This window comes from Haemaphysalis longicornis, unplaced genomic scaffold (genome assembly GCF_048455015.1).
Source record: "Haemaphysalis longicornis isolate Haplotype H1 unplaced genomic scaffold, Haemaphysalis longicornis Haplotype H1 scaffold_10, whole genome shotgun sequence".
Taxonomy (NCBI): Eukaryota; Metazoa; Arthropoda; class Arachnida; order Ixodida; family Ixodidae; genus Haemaphysalis; species Haemaphysalis longicornis.
The window spans coordinates 150257833-150276274 of NW_027526204.1; the positions used below are offsets into that span (position 1 = coordinate 150257833).

At 48.2% G+C, this 18442-nt stretch overlaps 1 protein-coding gene across 1 annotated transcript; it reads right to left on the bottom strand.

Moving 5' to 3' along the window:
- Positions 1–121: 121 nt before the first annotated feature.
- LOC144159622 (uncharacterized) lies at positions 122–4177 on the bottom strand. Its single transcript, XM_077691213.1, has 6 exons — positions 4107–4177; positions 3475–3583; positions 2563–2673; positions 1764–1821; positions 1515–1661; positions 122–323 (listed from the first exon to the last, which is right to left on the bottom strand). The coding sequence occupies exons 1-6, from the start codon at positions 4127–4129 to the stop codon at positions 247–249; spliced, it is 525 nt and encodes a 174-aa protein (XP_077547339.1). The 5' UTR covers positions 4130–4177; the 3' UTR covers positions 122–246.
- Positions 4178–18442: the final 14265 nt, after the last annotated feature.

Consider the following 18442-nt stretch of genomic DNA (forward strand, 5'->3'; position numbering starts at 1 on the left):
GTCTTTTTTTAAATTTTTTCCGGTGCGTCCTATTTTCGGGTCAGTCACAGTTTTATACGAAATTATGAAAAAAATGGCAATTGCAGCACAGAAACGCTGTGAAAGAAAGCTTGGAGGCGTCTTCGTTGACTGGGGAGAATCATTTATTATTACACATTGTCTGCGTTGCAATCAAAGCCGGCTCCCAAAACTAGTCTGACTTCAGAAGTGACTCAATCTTTCGTTTATCATTTTATAAAACGTAGGCTATTTCTTAGACTTCTTGGTCTTGTGGGACTTCTCGGGCTTTTCCTTAGGCCTTTTGCCGGTGGTGACCACGTTCCCTGTTTCAAAAAAAAAAGGACAAAAAACGAATCAGCTACCTTGATGGCATGGCAAGCACCATTCATAGCCTTTCACAGTCGCTTGCATACTTTTGCACGAACTACTGTAGAGAAACTTCGCAAATACGTCTGTTTTTAAAAAGCAATGAACGAAAATGGTGCTTTCTAAAGGACCGGTGTGCATACACATGCAATTCACGAAATGTTCATTATAAAAAGAAACAAAAGGGGGAGAGAGCACGAGTAAAACTCTGAAGTATTCACAATAAACAAAAAAATGCCCTCCTGGGTCAGCAATCAGTCCCTGGATTTACTGAACTAAAATATAACATACTAAGACTTGTTATCCACCCCCCCCCCCCCTCCCCCGCTTCCTTCTTTTTAGAAATAAAATCCTGCATACGCCACTGCAGTGTTAAGAATGAGTTCAATGAAAGACTGGTTTATTTTCCATGCAGACAGTCATCATTTGCATCTCGCAGTTTCAAATCGCCTGACTACAAGGTCACAACATCATCCGGTGCTTTTAAATGGAAACAACAGCTGAGAGAGGCCGTCAAAGCAGTTGATACCTTCTACATAGGCAAAAGGTGCTCAGATGACAGCTGCTATTACTGCAGTGACACGAGCTCAGTGTCACTAGTGAAACTTGTGATGTCCCATCACAGCATCTGAGCATTCGCAGCAGAGCAAAGCACCTTGATACGAAATGAACAACTGTTAAGCATTAGAAAAATATCAGAGATGCCAAAAGGACATACACCTTCACTCAGCTTTGGCTTCATGAATGATATTGTAAGGCCGGGCTAATAGAGTGGCTTGTTTTACTGTGTTGATAAGCATGGGGCAAAAAAAAAAAAAGCATTCTCTGGTGGAGGCCACATCGGCTAAGATCTTTAAAACTTGTCTGCAAAGTACATGTACAATGCAGAGGGCTCACTTTTGACTCAACTACTCCCCGTCACCAATTAGATCAACTGAACGTATTCGATCACCACCTTTGAAAAGTCCTTCTGGGTCTCTCTAATACGTGTGCAGCAAGAACTAGAAATAAACATTCAGAAGGTGGTGGTACCCTTTGGATATGAATGCCAGTATTTTTCAACCAGACAACTTCCACAGATTCAAACGCAGTCTCTCGTACAGCTGCTGTTCTTTCTACCCAACAAACCAACTAAAAGCACCACTAACCTGACCCGAACGGCACAAAACGCTGCCGAGCTGCTTCATGTGCCGAGTAGTCAAGCCGTGACCGCTTTGAAGGGCTTACAACCTCCAACCTCTCTGGACATGCTGCCTTCTTCGTTAAGGTAGCCATACCGGCAAAACTGCTTGGAGCTGAAAACATAAAATCAGAAACAATTACTACTTCAGCGATTTCCTGTAACATCGAACGGAACCCACAAGAGTGCAAAAAAAAGCAATTCATAATAGACTTACCGAGCATCACCTGTTCACCTGCTTCCTCCTGTACTGCAACACTCAGCTGCTGGCTTTCCTGGACCCAAACAAGAACAAGCATTTAAAAAAAAAAATCAGTGCCCTTACACTCTGTGAAAAGTATGACTGACTAAGTTGGGTGCAGTCTAAAGTGCACGAAAGAAAACACTTTTGTTTGTAAATTGCGACCTAGTTAATTAGCTCAAAGAAACATCAATGAAGCGGACTAGAGTTTTATTTTAACAGACATACACAAAGCTGCCCATTTCTCTCCCGTAAAAGCCCACGTATTGACAGCAGACAGGAATTCCAGAATCTTCACAACTTCACGGTAAAATACATAATTAGGGAAGCAGATTAAGCTTAGTTTAAGGTTAGAATCGTCTAGCACTTAATTCTCATATGATCTGTGTCGGGATAGTTTCTATAAAGCAGGAGTTACAGGCCTTTCTTGTCACCATACATCCTCCGTAGATGTCCATATACTGACAGCAGCTGAGAATTCTGTAACATTTACTTCACTTGACCTAACTAATTATGACAAGTAAATGAAACCCCGCATAATGATAGAGTTGTTCCAGCGACTGATTTCAGTATAATGTTTTCAAAGGCACCTACATTTAACAGACAGCTACACAGCATTGACTGGAAGGTTGGATTTGCAGAATATTCAATCTTGTCGAAGCGAATTTTTCTACACTCCCCATTGATGCACAAAGTACCATTCAGAACCTAGCTTATAGCAGCTCCGCTGTAAAGCAATGTTTAGAATCCTGTGACTGTACCATGTCGGACTTACTTTGAGTCCCTCTTTCTTGGTGAACTCATAGCTGTTTTCACCGATTTGCACGACAGCCTCGTTGCTGCCTCTCAGTGAAATCTTGACTCCATCTAGGTTTGAAAGAGTGACCTGTTTGGGCAGAGTTGGACACAAGTAGTAAAGCCAAATTAGAGAAAGTAAGGTAATGGACCAGTACAATCACTGCATCACCAATTAGATAACCAAGAACTGTTTCCAAAAGGTGATGTAAGGAAAAGATATGGACTAGATTATGCTGCCCCGATTCAACCCAGGGAAGTGATTGAACGTGTTATCTATCACAACAAGCTGGTATATGATGACAGTGCACGCATATTGCTGTGTGAGGTCTGGTTTATTACCATCCCATGTCATGCTTATACAGCTTTATTTTCTGCCACACGAAAAAATTCGTTAAGACAGAACCCCAATTACATAAGATTTACTCAACATTTATTCTTAATGCGCTGTGTGATAAGCTCTATTTGTCAAGAAACATTCAGTCTGCACTGCGATCAAAGCCGGCTCCCAAAGCTAGTTTGACTTCAGAAGTGAGTCAATATTTCGTTTATCATTTTATTAAACGTAGGCTACTTTTTAGACTTCTTGGTCTTGTGGGACTTCTCGGGCTTCTCCTTATTGAATTTTGTGCATGTTTAAGTTAAAAAAGCTGAGTTACGTGTCTCCACGGGTTTGCAAGCTATTAGAAGTGCCCACACGATTTCAAAACATGGTTTCCTCAAGGACATTAGTGTTTGTCTCCACTGTGCAAGCAACGTTTTATACACGACTTTAATTATTCAGGCCTCAAGTTGGGCATCCGTAGGAAGCTGGGGCTTTGGACTGCCAGTCCGATTACGGAATGTATGAAGTGGCACGTAGGTACATGCTTCTACACGTTTTCGCACTTACATCGCTTGGCGTTTGAATAAGCCACAATCGGTGTTCTTCCGCCGCCAGTTCTTCAGCTGGGAGGGCAACTCCATCGGAAGCGGCGGAAAAGGCAGCAGGGACTTCGTACCTTGGGCAAGAACAAAATGAAACAAACGCTTAAGGTGAAACAACGTGGTTCAGTGTCAATATTAACCGAGGTAGAACACTACGTTACGACGTATACTGGTACAAGCAATCGTACAAGTTGAATACACCCAACAAATAAGGGCAGGTCGAAAGCTTTCGTTTCGTAACTCGAACGTCTAACCGCTCGTCAAAAAATTAACAAAAAAGGAGCGAGACAGTTCTTGTCACTTGAAGAGTCCACGGTACATCAAAAAATAAGTTTCGAGGGAGACGAAACAGTACTTCCAAAAAAATCACTGGCATTGGGTTGAAACGTGCTAAAGTCGAAGAATTCGAGTAGGAGGAACACACACCGTAGAGGGTACACATGAGCACACGATGGATTTGTTTCGTCGGTGATGTGACTTTTTTTAACAAACAATTTGAAAGCAGCTACTTCACAAAATTTGCCGCACCATCCCGCACGGATTTCACTCACTGTTGTTCTACGTGCTGTGTTTGAAAAGAGAAAAGACAGAACTTACTTCTTATTCGTTGCTGAAGGCATGACAGAGTAAACAACACAACACGTGCGGATCGACCACGTGAACGCAAGTTGGCTTGGATTGGATGGCAAAGGCAGTGCGTTGGATATTTTGCTTCGATTGGTTTTGGTTTCGAATCCTTTTGTAAGGAGCGTTAAGCGTGCGCATGCGCATGATTTCTTGTTACTAGGCTATTTACACAGTCTAATGAAGTATTCCCTGTCAGGTAGTTCGAAAAGGCCAAAGCAACCTCGTTTTTTACATGCTAATGGTTGATTATAGAGGTACATCCGCTTGTTACGGCGGGACTAGCGTGAGTGCACACCAGGTGCCATGTGATTGATTGCTTGATTGATTGATTGATTGTGAACACACCGGATCTTAAAGGTATGTCACCACGTTTTTCAAATAAAAAAAATTGACCGGTGAATTTCTATGTCCTGTGGACCTTATAAAGGACCATCTTCTATGATATTTAAAAGTTTAAAATAGTGGAAGTAAAATAATTGATGTTTGTTATGGACAAAAAATACCCCAAACTTTGCCGTTACGAGGACATGCATAACTATTGAATGGATTGCAGGAATTAAAATATTTGGTACAGAGGTAGCCAAGTAACCGGACTGTGCAACTAACTAGGATCTTTGCCACCCGATAATATGGAATCAAGTTATAGAGGAAATATAAAAAAACAGAAAACTGCCATTTTTGTCTGCATTCCTTGAAATTAATCATGACTACATCAAAACTTACCATCAGTTTCTAAAAATCCTAGTTCACTGCACAGTTCAGTAATAAAGAGAAAAGCCTGAGAAATTTCATTGAAAAAGAATAATTTATTTCGAGGTTACAACTGTTCGCGCAAGAAGAAAGTGCAAAATGTCAAGTTTTGAGAAAAACAAGAACAAAAAGGTCGTCCTGGAACGTTAAAATTCACCAGGTTTATAGCAAGGTTTATAACCTCCTTAGCTGCCAAGAGTCCTTTCTTGGCTTTTGTTGCTGCTCGTATTTTCTTTCGGAGGGGTTTTGCCTCAGCCATTTATTGGCGCTTACGCGGCTTCACTCGATACTGGTCACTAGAACAATGTGCTACGGGAGTGTGGTACGTGGCCCGGTTCGATGCCCGTTTCCCTCAAAATATCTGTTGTACTTCTTTTTCCATCGTTACACTGCCCCACAGCGCCATATATACCAAAAAGAAGGATGGGCAGGTCATGGAAGTCTTAGGAAACCTAAGTGCAAAACAGATGATAGGGTCCGCATACCTATAATCCTATTACGTTGCAGTAAAGGTTCTCGCGTAGCGGCCCCTCACAATTGTTCTCTAGGCTCCCAAGCGTGTCAGCACTAACCGATTCATCACGAGGTGGCGGGTTCGATTCCCGGCCGCAGCGGCCGCTTTTCTGACGGAGGCGAAAAGCAAAAACGCCCGTGTGTACGAGGTTTCGGAGCAACTTAAAGATCCCCATGTGGTCAAAATTAATCCGGAGCCCTCCACTACGGCGCGCCTCATCCGCCGTGTCTGCGCATGCGTCCGCATATCGCAGAAAAAAAGTCAGGTCCCGGTGTCCGTCGTCTGCGCCGCTATTACCCGATTCTTGGCCGTGACGCCCACAATATGAATATTCTCAGCGACCTTTTGTGGTGATGCTCTACTTGTCCTTGAGAACTCCGCATCAGCACCGGAGAATGGAGCCGCGGTTGTGCACAGAAGCGCCACGATGCACGAGATGCCTACACTGCACCACAGTGTCCTTGTCCTGCGAACACGATATCGGCACAGGTGCGCCAGCACCTTTCCCACGGCAGAGCCGTTCAGTACGAAAGCCAAATAATAGAGAGTTTCAGCAGTCCGTATGTTCTGTGTTGTACGTGGTTACCGTGTTGACCGGGACCCGTCTGGGCACTTGCGCATTCGACGCGGTTGGAGGATTTGTTCCGCGGGCAGGCCCTCGCCGTGCTCGTGCATTCGTCACGGTGGTGTGCGCTTCATCGCCCTTCCTCCTCGCCCTTCCGCGCGCGCAGGCGCAGTCGGGTCCCGGTCAACATGGCAACTACGTAAACGACGGAACAGACGGACTGCTAAAACTCTCTAAGAGAGAATTTAGAGCTAAAACTCTCTTATAGAGACATACTCTCTAATAGCGAGTCTGTTCCGGTAACCACGAAACAGACGGAGCATACGGAGTGATCAAACTCAAGCAGTCCGTCTGTTCCGTGGTTACCGTGTTGACCGGGACCCAACTGCGCCAGCGAGCAGGCACGGTGAGGAGGGCGCACCCCACCGTAACGAATGCGCGGGGTTCATGGCGAGGGCTGGCTGCGGAACTAATCCACCGATATACCGAAATGAAACCGCAAGTGCCCAGACGGGTGGGTCCCTGTCAACACTGTAACAACGGAACAGATGGAGCACACCGAGCGCTAAAGCTCTGTAATGTTTCCGAAGAAATTGTGATTGTTCGCGCACACGCCGATCGAGATACAACATTAGCGTAGCAGTGCGTGCATTGTGTTTATGCTTAGCGGCTTCCCCTTTGTAACGGGGTGGCGTTGCACATTGTCGTAACGCCGCTGTAAAATCACCTGACCCCCCCCCCCCAAAAAAAAAAAAAGAAAAAAAAGAACTTTATGGCATTTTTGTGCTAGTCTTCTTCGTTCGCATGTGTTCCTATAGGATATGTTCCCTGCTCTTTGCCCACCAACATTCTAACCTTCTTTTACTCACCTCTACTGCTGTCCAATTCACTTTTCCGTTAACGTTAAAGCCAAGGGCTTCCGGAAGCTGGATGTCTCCCTCACCGAGGACTGGGCGGATACCATTGCACTCTGCTACAATATGTCGCATGCATGTTTCTGGCTCCCTGCAACAACCTGCGCACAGTTCTGATCATCAGTCATCCCTCTATCGCTCTGCTTAATCGAGAAGTCGCATATTTAGATGCACATTGAGCGCTATTTCGGTGCCTCTTCTGGGCATGCGTGTTGGGGGTGGGAGGGGGGTCTTAATCCATGTATGAGGCGGTTATCTTTGCTGATTTTTCGCCATTCGTGCGCCTCAAAGTTCGTTTTGTGTTTTGTTGTTAGGGTTTTTTTTGTATTTTCGGCTGAGTGCGCCGAGAACTGTGACGCATTGGGGGCGTGGGGATTAAGCGCTTCGGCATTTAAAGCTTTGAATTGTGCAATAATAAACTAGTTGCGAGTCTGCGCTTGTGCAGTCTTCATGTGTTCTTGTCCCCGTTAATTTGCACGCAGTTTGTTTTTTCGAGATACAAGCAGTATTGTTGTTGAATAGCGAGGACAGATGTATACGTTGTCATGCCCGGTGCATCTAGTCTGGTTTTTTATAGCCGGCCAAGAATTGTGTGCTTTCAGTAAAGAGAAATAAGGCAAACTTTAGAACTGTTGACAGTAAACGTCATGAAACGTCAAAATGACGAAACCACACACAGCCGCTTTGTAAACCGGAAGCACGTGACAAAAATTGGAAGCTAATCAGTAAAGAATTCCGGCAACATGCCCAATTCCCCGGGAATTTGTGCAGTCGAGAATATGGCCCCAAGTATGAACCAACTGGCTCAGCAACAAGGTTTGTTAAACTGTAGCTGACGGTCGGTGCCCCGGTTCACCGCGAAGGAGACATTTTTATAGGCACGCACAAAAACGTCTCGAAGCTCCTAAAATAACTTATTATTTGAAATAACAGTAAAATTTAAAAAAAATAAGAGTATCTAACAAGTTTCCCCCAAATATTAGCATTGTAATTAACTACCAGGTTGGCCTACAGAATAGCAGGCACAACCGTTCCGGCACAAATACGCTTTATTTCATTTTTCCTTAGCTTTAAAACAGCCTGTTTTATTTTCCAATTATATAAGAACACACCATTGCTTCCCTTTTTCTGCCACTGTGTTCTTATATATGGCGACTAAAACGTTTCAATCCAAGCCAATAACGAAACTAAGGCGAGCGCATGGTATAATGGCGGCCCATGACGACACAGACGGCATTGATATATATTAGTATGAAACTCTATGAGCTGCGTAGACGCTAGTGCCAGATTCCTCTATGAATGCCAGCTGGGAGAATAGCGACATCTATCGGCAAGTGGCCGAGCATACGGCGTCACCTTAGCAACAGGGCCGCGCAAATACCAGCATGGCGGCGCATGCACATGGTTGCTGGCATGCGCGCCACGCCAGTGAATACAACCTATACTCAGGAGCACGTGAATAGTAGGGAATAATGTCCTCTTCTCTTACGCACATGCTGTGGGCAGCGAAGCTCGCGCAGCCATAGAGTTTCATACTAATATACTAATATATATTAGTATGAAACTCTATGGGCGCAGCGGCTTTTTATTTAGCTCTGGCCAATCCCCGCTCATGCGTCTGTGCTCCACTCATTGAGGGCACCACCGTATAACTGCCTCGATCCTACTGGCAATATCACCATCATCTCCACCGCATTTGGAATCGTCCGCAGGCGACAGCTCAAAATTACTGCCTCGCGAGAGACCGCCGCGTACGACGGGTCGTCCGGGGCACAGTGACCGATGTCCGCCACCAGTCCGGCAACTGTGAACAGGAGTGGCGGTAGTGCATCCTCCCTCGTGGCGCCTCGCTCTCCCTGCGCCAGCAGTACCCACGGCCCGGCCAAGAGGCAGCGTCCATTGGCGACGACCAGAAGGAGCGAACCCGTGGCCGAGAAGCCGGTCTTCAGGGAGGTCATGAAGCCCGCCAAATCGGCCAGCGATGGCTCGGAGCCCGCCAGGCTGGACACGGACCAGCTGGCGTTCTTGCTCAAGGACAGTCTGTCGCCCGAGGGTGGCAAGAGGTCCCCGTCGAACAGCAGGGCTGCCGCAGCCCACGGCGACTCGGCAGTGAAAGGGGCCGCTGCGGCTGCTGCGGTGTCGTCCACGGGTCCGACCAAGACGGTCACTACGGAACGCCACCGAGTGGTCACCGACGAAATCGGGTGAGGGCTCAACTTCTTTGCGCTGAGCAATGTCATATCGATACGCACTACACTGATAAGCCCCGCAAGGTTCGACCTAGAAATTCCTTTTTTACAAGGTGGTTCTTTTTAAGAAATCGCTCAATTTATTTTACCTCTACGCAATGTTTTTTCCCAATCTGGAGAGAAGTGACAAGCTTAGGTCAATTTCAGCCTGAGGAACATAAGGCACTGTCCCACACATCTGGAGAGCGCAATGTTTAAATGTAGCCACTCATCGATATACACTTCTACAGATCGCTTTTAGGAGCTGGGTGGAGTTATACCTTCTAGGTCACTGTCTACTCAGGGTGCATAAATTATTGTGTACATTTCTGCAACTCGTCATGTCGGGCGCACAACTATCTGCACGATGCTATATGCACAATGGCGTGTGGATAGCATCTCCCCAGCAGTGTTTGGCGCGAAGTTCATTCTCATTCACATAAAAGGCATTCACTACCGATCACATGAGCAGAGAGAGAGAGAGAGAGAGAAAACTTTTTTATTTGGCAGCTAGAGCTTTGTGGTAGTGGAGCCTTCTTACAGGTAGCCCTGTGCCGTCCTTGATGCTACCGCTCTCTCAACCACCAGGAGCTGATCGCAAAAGAGTGAGCTGGACAGCAGCGTCTCCCACTGCTCGGGGGAATGGGGAAGGGGTGGAGGTGGCAAATCAGGGTTCTGGGTACATTCAAGGATAATGTGCCTAAGTGTTCCTGATTGCGTACAAAATTTGCATTGGGCTTCGTGTTGATTTGGAAACATAAGGTGCATCAGTGTTAGGTGGGGATACGTGTTTGTTTGCACAAGTCTGAGCGTAGTTTCTTGTGTCTGTTAGTTGTGGGTGGGGCAGTGGAAGTGTTCTGCGACCGAGTCTGTAGTGCTCTGTAATTTCCTGGTACGTCGTGAGGGGCATAGGTTCATTTGAGTCCTCCGCGGCCTGGTGGGCTTGATCATTGCCCTCCATGGAGGAGTGGACCGGTGCCCACACCACTTCGACCACCCTGTCTGGTGGCTTGCTTGACAATATGCGGTATGTCGTTGGAGCTACCCAGCCCGACGGGAGACTCCTGCATACTTCTTGGGAGTCAGTTATTATGACAGTTGCCTTCGTTTGTGAAAGAGCTAAGGCTACGGCTAGTTCTTCCGCTTCTTTTGTTGAGGCTCGTGGCAGGGTTGCTCCGACGACGAGGTCTGTCTTCGTTGTCACCACCGCTACTTTGGCTTGTCTTTTGGGGTATGCGGCTGCATCTGTAGGCAAAGATCCATACTTTTTGTCCAGAGCTACGCGAAGCGTTCCCACAAGGCATTTAAAGCTGCGCTGACATTTCTGCGCAGCAGCGGCCTCTCAGCGATATTGTAGTTGAGGCCCGTCCGGCTTAACTTTAACACATGCACGGTATCGGTATAGGCATCTTCTATACATAGCCACTTATTTATTTCTCCGCCATCTTCATCTCTCTCGTCCTCTATCCACGCTCTTTCCTCCCCTTTCCCTTCCCACACACAGAATAGCTGGCCAGATATTCTACCATCAGGCCGACCTTTCTGTGTTTTTTCATTTCAATAAAATTCCTCTCTCTCTCTCTTGGCTCTTGCTTCTCGCCTACCCTGATGGTGAACTGGATGCATATTCTTCGGTAGAGGACGGATTATGATGCGCTTCCGCCATTTCTACGGCATTTCCTTTGTTGAGACAGCGTCCCCCACTGGCATCAATTGGGCAAGTACCTTCCGGCTCGTTTGGGTTTGTGCGAGGCGAGCTTTTTGGTTATCGCGTGTGCAGGTACGACGCCCCGCGGGAGGACACGACGAGCACGTCGTTCGAGGCACACGTGCGCATGCGCATCGCAAGGCCGCGAGTTCCGGAGACCAAAGCCGCCGTCGTCTGTGCGGCGGGAGCCCAGAAAGCGGCTCACGGCCACGCAGAGGCCGCCGAGGCCTCCACGCGGAGGCGCCACCGGTCGTCCTCGTCCCGCCGATCTGCCGCTACTCCAGGAGCTTGCGTGGAGTGCCCTGACTGCGGGGGAGGAGGTGGCGGCGCTGCTGTGGAGGAAGGTAGGCAGACCGCGATGCAGTCAACCATCGTTATAACGAAATCGCTTTCTTCGAAATTTCGTTTTATTCGAAATTTCGCTTCAGTCGAAGTGCATCAATGCTCCCAACTGCAGTCTATGGAAAGCAAGTAATACACGCTTTTAACGAAGTGTCGGTTGTAACGCAGTCAGTGTCCCCGTTCAGAGGATTTCGATATAACGAGGGTTTCTTATATCGAACTCTGGGGCTTTAGCTCTCGCTGTATCGAGTTCAAGGCGAAATGCCGCGAAGCTGATACAGGGCTTCGATTTTCAGGACATGGAAGGTACTATGGACCAGTCCCTTCCATGGGGCTAGTTTTAACCACCCGATGTTCTCTGACGCGCGCAGGAATATCATGCACCTCGTCTTTTTTTTGGTTTATTCATTTAGTTGCTCACTAACTAATTTATTGATTGATTACGATACGCGCTTGACAGGCCTGTCAAACCATGCCGCTGTTCGCCGTGAGAGGTTTCAGTCGTGCAATGCTTTGCCCCAGTGCTGCCCTATGTGCGGTGCTGCACCCTTTACAGGATTGACGACAGGGCTCGTACATTTCCGCAGCGCTTGTGCCGTCACGCGGGCTTCCGGCCCACGTATACTCGCATCATCCAGGACAAAGGTTTCCGAAGCGTGGTTTCAGCTTTCACGTGATATTTTCCTCCGGCCTGTAGGTACAGCACCTTGCTCATGTTCGTTAGCGGTGCATCCAAACAGAGAGCATCATGTACGCAGCAAAGGCCTGCCCTCCACTTGTTGTTTACTGCGTTCGCATCTTTGTTTTTAAAGCATGACTTTACTACTTTCGTCCAACGGTATCACCGCGCGTGCGCAAGCTCACTTCACGTTTTGACCGGAGACCCCCCCCCCCCCCCCCCCCCCCCCGAGACACGCTCTTTGAAGCGCATCACGTGATTCTCCGGACCCGCTTTCGGCGCTGCGCACAAGGCCCCGTTTTCAGTCGTTAGATCTGCTCAGCTAGCGGCGGCGGCTGCTGCGGGCGCGCGGCTGATCGGCAGCCTCCCACGCATGCGCCGCTGGGTCGTCTCGGGCTACGTGACTCATCTTGCGCCCGGGGAAGAGGAAAACCGAGTTCGCCGCGAATGCAAGCGAGGCGGGCCTCCTTCTGTGAGCGTTGCACGGGACCGAACCGCGTCGAGCCGTGGTCGGCAATACAGCTAAATCAAAGGTTAACCAAGCGAAAATCAAGACTCAACCAGACTTTGCGAAGCTTCTGCTTTGCATATCTAAGGTAGGCTGAGCTAAGCCGCAGCCATTTTTAAAAAAAAGTTTGTCATCGGAGAGAAACGGATTTGACTGTGTCTTGATGAATATCCTGCCTTTACAAAACATTCAATACAGGAACCATAAAAGGTACATGGGTACAAAAAAAAAAAAGCACGCGGTATCCTCCTCAACCGTTTTCTTTTTAGTAAGTACAAGCGCAATAGTGGCGCTCACCACAATGAGCCCCGCAGACCGCCCGAGCACGAGTGCACTCGCGAGTGGTGAGCGGGGCTCACAGCGAGTGGCACTCGCACTCGCAAGTGGCGAGTGAAGCGTCACCACGAATGGCGCTCGCACTCGCGAGTAGTGAGCGGGGCTCACTGCGAGTGGGCCTCGCACTCACTCGCACTCGCACTCGCCAGTACGATACGATGGTGAGGCTCACTCACTACTCACGAGTGAGCGGTGAGTGAGTGTGCGCCTGCCGACCTATGAAACGTAACTTGTTTGCCCTTGTATTGCTCGACATAGTTACGGGCACGGACGTAGAGCGCATAACGGAAGCTATAGTTTCCCGCAAATGGTTCCCCTCACATTCGAAGTGCCGATGAAAAAAAAAAGACCAGTAGGAGTAATCGAGATCATATCACCGCTGATAGAGTTGTACGTGATGTTCGTGTAACTGCGTGCCACCGTAGGTAGTTGTGCTCGTGCATGTTATCTTTGCCAGCAAAATAACTCGCTCTTTGGACCTTATACTGTGGCATAAACGCAAACTACGAGTACGGATTTCTGGGCTAGTTGGTGATGCTTTGACGAAAAATTCATAGCGCATAAAAACAAGGACAGAGACAGAGTGTTGTCTCTCCTCTTCTCTGTCCTTGTTTTTATGCGCTATGAATTTTTCGGCAAACTACGAGTTGTACAGGACCATTTGTGTGATATATTTGAGTCATTTCAATAAATCTGCAGATGCGAGTCTCCGAATTGGGGCTGGTATGTGTCGATCTGTTCATTTTTGTGTCTCTGTGTAGCGTAAACATATACGTTTTTGTGTTCGCGTTTTAAAGCTTTCATTATATTTTGCGAACGTGAGTACGTATAACGCAAGCATGCATCTACATGGGACGCTCCGTGTATTTTCTGATGCATATTGGCACGAACCATGTATTGGATTTGTTTGTTTTGTTTTTGGCACCCGACCGCGCCGGGCTTTATCTGTGTTCCAAGTGCAGCGCTTATTCCATTCTTTATTATTTTATGCCACACGGGTTATTTCATTTGATAGGGAGAGTCTTTCGCCCTAACGTCACTAGCCTTCGTTGATCCTACAGTGTTCTCGATGTAATTCGACGGTTCGAGAAGCACTCGCACCGAAAGCTGACGACGCGGCATTCGATTCGCCGACACTCGCCTACGCATGTCACTTTGTTGACTGCTGCTTCGCCGCCTGTGTATTTTTTTAGTTGTTAGGGGACCACAAGTTTGCTCCTATAAACGTGTTTTTCCTTCAAGACAACTGTGTCATCCTTGTCTTCGTGACAATATACACACTTATACTAACACTAGCAGGCTAATTGAGAAGCTACAAAAATAGACTCTCGTTCCGTTTTGTTGGATACACGGAATATTTTTGCAGTGGTCGCACGCCAAGTAGCGTGCAGATGCGGAAATGCACCTATGGTGCTGTTCTTATTATTTCTTCTCAGGAACTTTGTGCTTTGTGCACTTCGACGTCGCAAGAAGCTGATCGGTGTATCTACCGTCGGCTTTTACTACTAAAGTGGCGCTTTTAAAACATTTTAGCATTTTAACGCGCACAACTCGTAAACGGAATATTTATATTGATATAACTGTGAACGTAATAAAACGTGGCAATGTGTTCTATACTAATTTTGCGGTTGTTGTTCTAATTGAGCCCTGTAACGAACTGCTGTTTATTTTCTTCTTTGGAAAAAAGGCCTCTGCGCTATCAGGTGGCACCACTTGTTTACTTGAAACTGCAGTGCACGAGGCCCATAGCGCGTTCAAACAGCGGGTGCATCTTTGGCGCTTAAAACCTCGTCTTGATTTTTTTTCTGTTGGTATACAATGACCGTTTCTAGTCAGTATAAAGCCAGTTGAGTACAATGCTTGGCCAGTACAATGCTTCTACCGTTTTTCCAGTCGCTTTTTTTTTCGCATCGTATGAAGCATAACTGAGAAGTATTGTTGCCAGAGAACAGAACGATGCAGAGCCCAACGGCGGACGCGAAAACGGTGTTTTTGTTTTATTTTACAGTGAAGCTGTATACTCCTACCCCCTTCGGTTTCATCTCCGTGGGCAAAAACGCCAAGGCGCCAAGGTGCAAAGGCCTAAGACGCCGAGCGCATGCGTCAGGCTAATAAGGCGCATACAGCATACAGCTCTAAACCGCATTATGGATGATAAGGCGCCTGTGAGCAATGGTACCGCCCCATCATGTGTTCCTGGTAACGATTATGTTTGTAGACTATATTTGAAGGATAGGCAGGACTAGTGTCACCAAATAGAGCAGTTCTTGCCCAAGATGCCGAGCGCTTGCGTCCGGCTATAGCAGGGCCCAGCATTTGCCGCCAGAGAAGCCGAGCGCAGTGTCAGTAGATAAGGTATTAGAGTACCGCCACTGAGGTACGCAAGTGAGCAACGGCTGCCATTTTGGCGTTTATCAGTGTTGCGAGACTGCCGCATCTGCGGCCTCGCCGTTAACTTCCCGTTTGTTAACAACACTACCGAAGGTGCAGCACACCGATCTCCACTTAGTTGCCGGATGGCGCTTCTCCGCTGTCGCGGCCGGGCGCACGCACGGCCACCGGAAGTTCAACGGCTCGTCCCGGAAGTCGGGCGTCTGCTACGCTTCTCAACCGCTGATAAGCGTGCCCATTGGTGCATTTTGGCATTTTTTTTCTCACTTTATTGCATTTTGGCTATACACATCGCGTTCTGATCGCAACTTATGCTATACCGAAACATGCGACGTTAAAGGGACCCAGAAAAGCCTTCTGTAAAAGTTACAAAAGGCCTGTATTGTCACGTAGCACCAATATAGCGATGCAATGCCGTTGGAATTATTGATCTACATTCAGTATTAGCTGCGCCAGAAGCAATTAAATGCACCTCTCCCCACTTGCCGATCGACTCCTCCTCCCTCTCTGCCTCCTTCAAAGCAGCTAGCTACATTCCTGCGCCTAGGCTCGCGTCAATCACTGCGGACCCGCCTTTGCCGCCTTTGCCTTGGGATCGCGCAGGAAGGAGGAAGAGCAGCCGGAAGCCAATGACAGTGACGCCGCCGGCGGCCGACCTTGCCGGCGAATGGGCGAATCGGGGGGCGCCTTCGCCGTTGCGTCAGCAGCGATCGCCGTTGCGTCACCCGCGGTCGGCTCGCTGCGGCGTCGCGCTCATCGGTTGAGAAAGGCGATCTTCAAAACTTGTTTACAAATTATCTGTACAATGTATGGGGCTCCCACTTGGCTCAAAAATCCCCCGTTATGTGTTCTACCACCTGAATGCATTTGATTGCCACCTTCATAAAGCTTTTCGGGGTCCCTTTAATATGAAGCAGAATTTAATCGCGAAGGAGAACGAAAATGTCACTTGGGTCTTGGTTTGAGAGCAGACAACGCAGCTAGAACGGGATTTATGCTAGAAATTTATGCTATGGATTTATGCTAGAAAGAAAACAACGTGGGCACGGCGTCAGGCTGTAGCCGAGTTCGTGCGCCCGTTCTATAAAAACAGTTGTCAGTAAAGTGGTCACTGCAGAGCCTGCTGCCTGGGGATGGAGCCCATTTGTCCCTTCTTAATACCCTAGTTACACGGGCACAGTTAACCACGGTTAAGCGAAACGCGGTTATACAAAACTGCAGTTTGCTGCGTTACACGACAGACGAAACTGCGGTTACATCACTAACCATGGTTAACGTAAACTGAGCTTGGCCACCTCAGTTCGGTCACGCTAACCGCAGTTTCCGCAGCCGCAGTGCTCAAAATCGCACAAGTCAGATCGGACGCAAGTGGCGGCGCATCAGCGGAGGTAAAAAAAAAAAATCACCTGGCGTTCGGAAGAGACGAAGGTTCTCAAATAGCGGGCGCCCCGAAGATGTCCCCAAGACCCGCTTGCGTTCTTTGCATCGCTCTCGCAATCAGCGCGACTCCCGTCAGCAGCGGCTCGTTTCCCGATCCGCCCGATCAACTACAACAAAAGCCGTGCTAAATTTGTAAATTCCGTGCGTCGTCCGCCAAAAATGGACATAGCAGGCAATCCTGAAGCGTTTTCAGCACTCGGAAACGGTCGGCGCGCGCGTCGGCCGTGCCTGCAAACACGCCGGCGCGCCTGCCCGCACAGCACTGCTAGCGGCCCGAACCGGCCCAGACCACGGCAGCAACAGCTTATCGCCGCTCTTCGAAATCAATCTGATCGCGGAAAAGAACTTCCACATGCGAGAACATAGATGTTAGTGCGGTGAAAAATTGTGCTATGGATTGTAATTCGTAGTTGTAGAGATAGCGGCGGCCAAATATATCTACCGCGATGCTAAGCCGAAAGTTCCCAACACCGAACAGACCTAAGCAAACCAAGCCGGTTGCGAGCTGTTGGGAAGCCCCTCTCCTCGCCGCGCGCGAGTGCGTTGCGTTTAGGTCAGAAGCGACTGCTTTAACGATATTTTTTTTCGTCTACACTGCTTCTCTTTTGTTTTTTTATAGTGAAGTTAAAAGTGTGGTAATTTATTTTTGTTACGCTCACAATCAAGTGACCGCGGTCAACAAACTTGCAATTTCGCGTGTAACAGCCAAAACCGCAGTTTGCGATAACCGCGGTTAAAGTTTAGTAACCACGGTTAAACTTAAATGCGGTTATTTTCGCAGTGTAACTAGGGTATAACCACCCAACGCCGGTATAAATCCGGCTTAAAGCGAGGGAATCTGCTTAACAAGAGCCACAGCTTAAAAACGACACTGATATGACATTTGCGTTTCGCTGCGTATCACGCACGTCGTACAGAATATTGTAATACTTCCAAGTGGAACGTCTTCCCAGACGACTTCTCTGGTCTGCTTGTGCAGTTGACGGCGCAACAAGCAGGCATTTTTGGCGGAATGCGCGCGAAACCAGCCCATACGTAGCATGCGCTAGTGTCACTAAATATGCTGGAACGGCGGCCATTTGCACGACTTCCGGGACGAGCGCTCGAACTTCCGGCGGCCGCGCGCCGGAGAGCTCGAAGCGCCATCCAGCAACTCTAGTGGAGATCAGTGGTGCAGCAAAACGGCATCTTTCGACACACTTCAGCGGCTGAAATGCTGTTACGCGCGTATATTATCTTTGATTCGCATTAGGAACGACGTCAGTCGCGCGCAGCCGCAGAGCAGGAAGGACAAGCTAAGCCTACCAGAGTTAAGCGACTAATACGCATAAACAACAAAATGGCGGCGTCCATGAACCGTCGCAGTGTAAACAAATGTCACGCAATGCGCACAATAATCAGGGTGGCGGCACGGAACGATAGGAGAATAGCGGGCCGATGCTCTGTACCCTTATCTAGCGACACTAGCCGAGAGCAAGCGAGAAGCCTGCTGAGACGACGAGAAACACTTCATACCCTCCTCCATCACCATTTGTGGTGGTTTACAACAGCCTTACTACTGGTCATCCACTTTCGCAGGACGCAATGACGACCAGTGTTTTAAGCTACCACTATCGCGGACTCTATCAACTTTCCAAAGGAATCACGACGCAATAAAACAGTGACATCCCGGTCATGCAATCTTTGTTTATTCTGCCTGGGTGCACGATACGTTCATTGTCGACCAGATAACAAGATGGCCTCAGCGATGGATCATCAAACCGCAGCCGAATCGGACGGGGCTCTGTTGGTTCAGCGCGGTGGGCGTAGACCTGGCGTGTCCTTATAAGGGAGCTCATGTACTTTACCGCGGCAAGGCAGAGCACCCACGTGACCACCGAACGACACTTTAGATTGCGCATGCTCAAGCGAGCGCAATAAAAAGGCGAGCT

Excerpts from the sequence above, each read along its gene's own strand:
- LOC144159622 (XM_077691213.1), bottom strand. The coding sequence starts at position 4,129 with ATGCCTTCAGCAACGAATAAGAA. Across the intron at positions 3,584-4,106 it reads CCTTCAGCAACGAATAAGAA|GTACGAAGTCCCTGCTGCCT; the intron begins GTAAGTTCTGTC and ends TTCTTGCCCAAG. Across the intron at positions 1,822-2,562 it reads CCAAGAAAGAGGGACTCAAA|GAAAGCCAGCAGCTGAGTGT; the intron begins GTAAGTCCGACA and ends GTTTGGGTCCAG.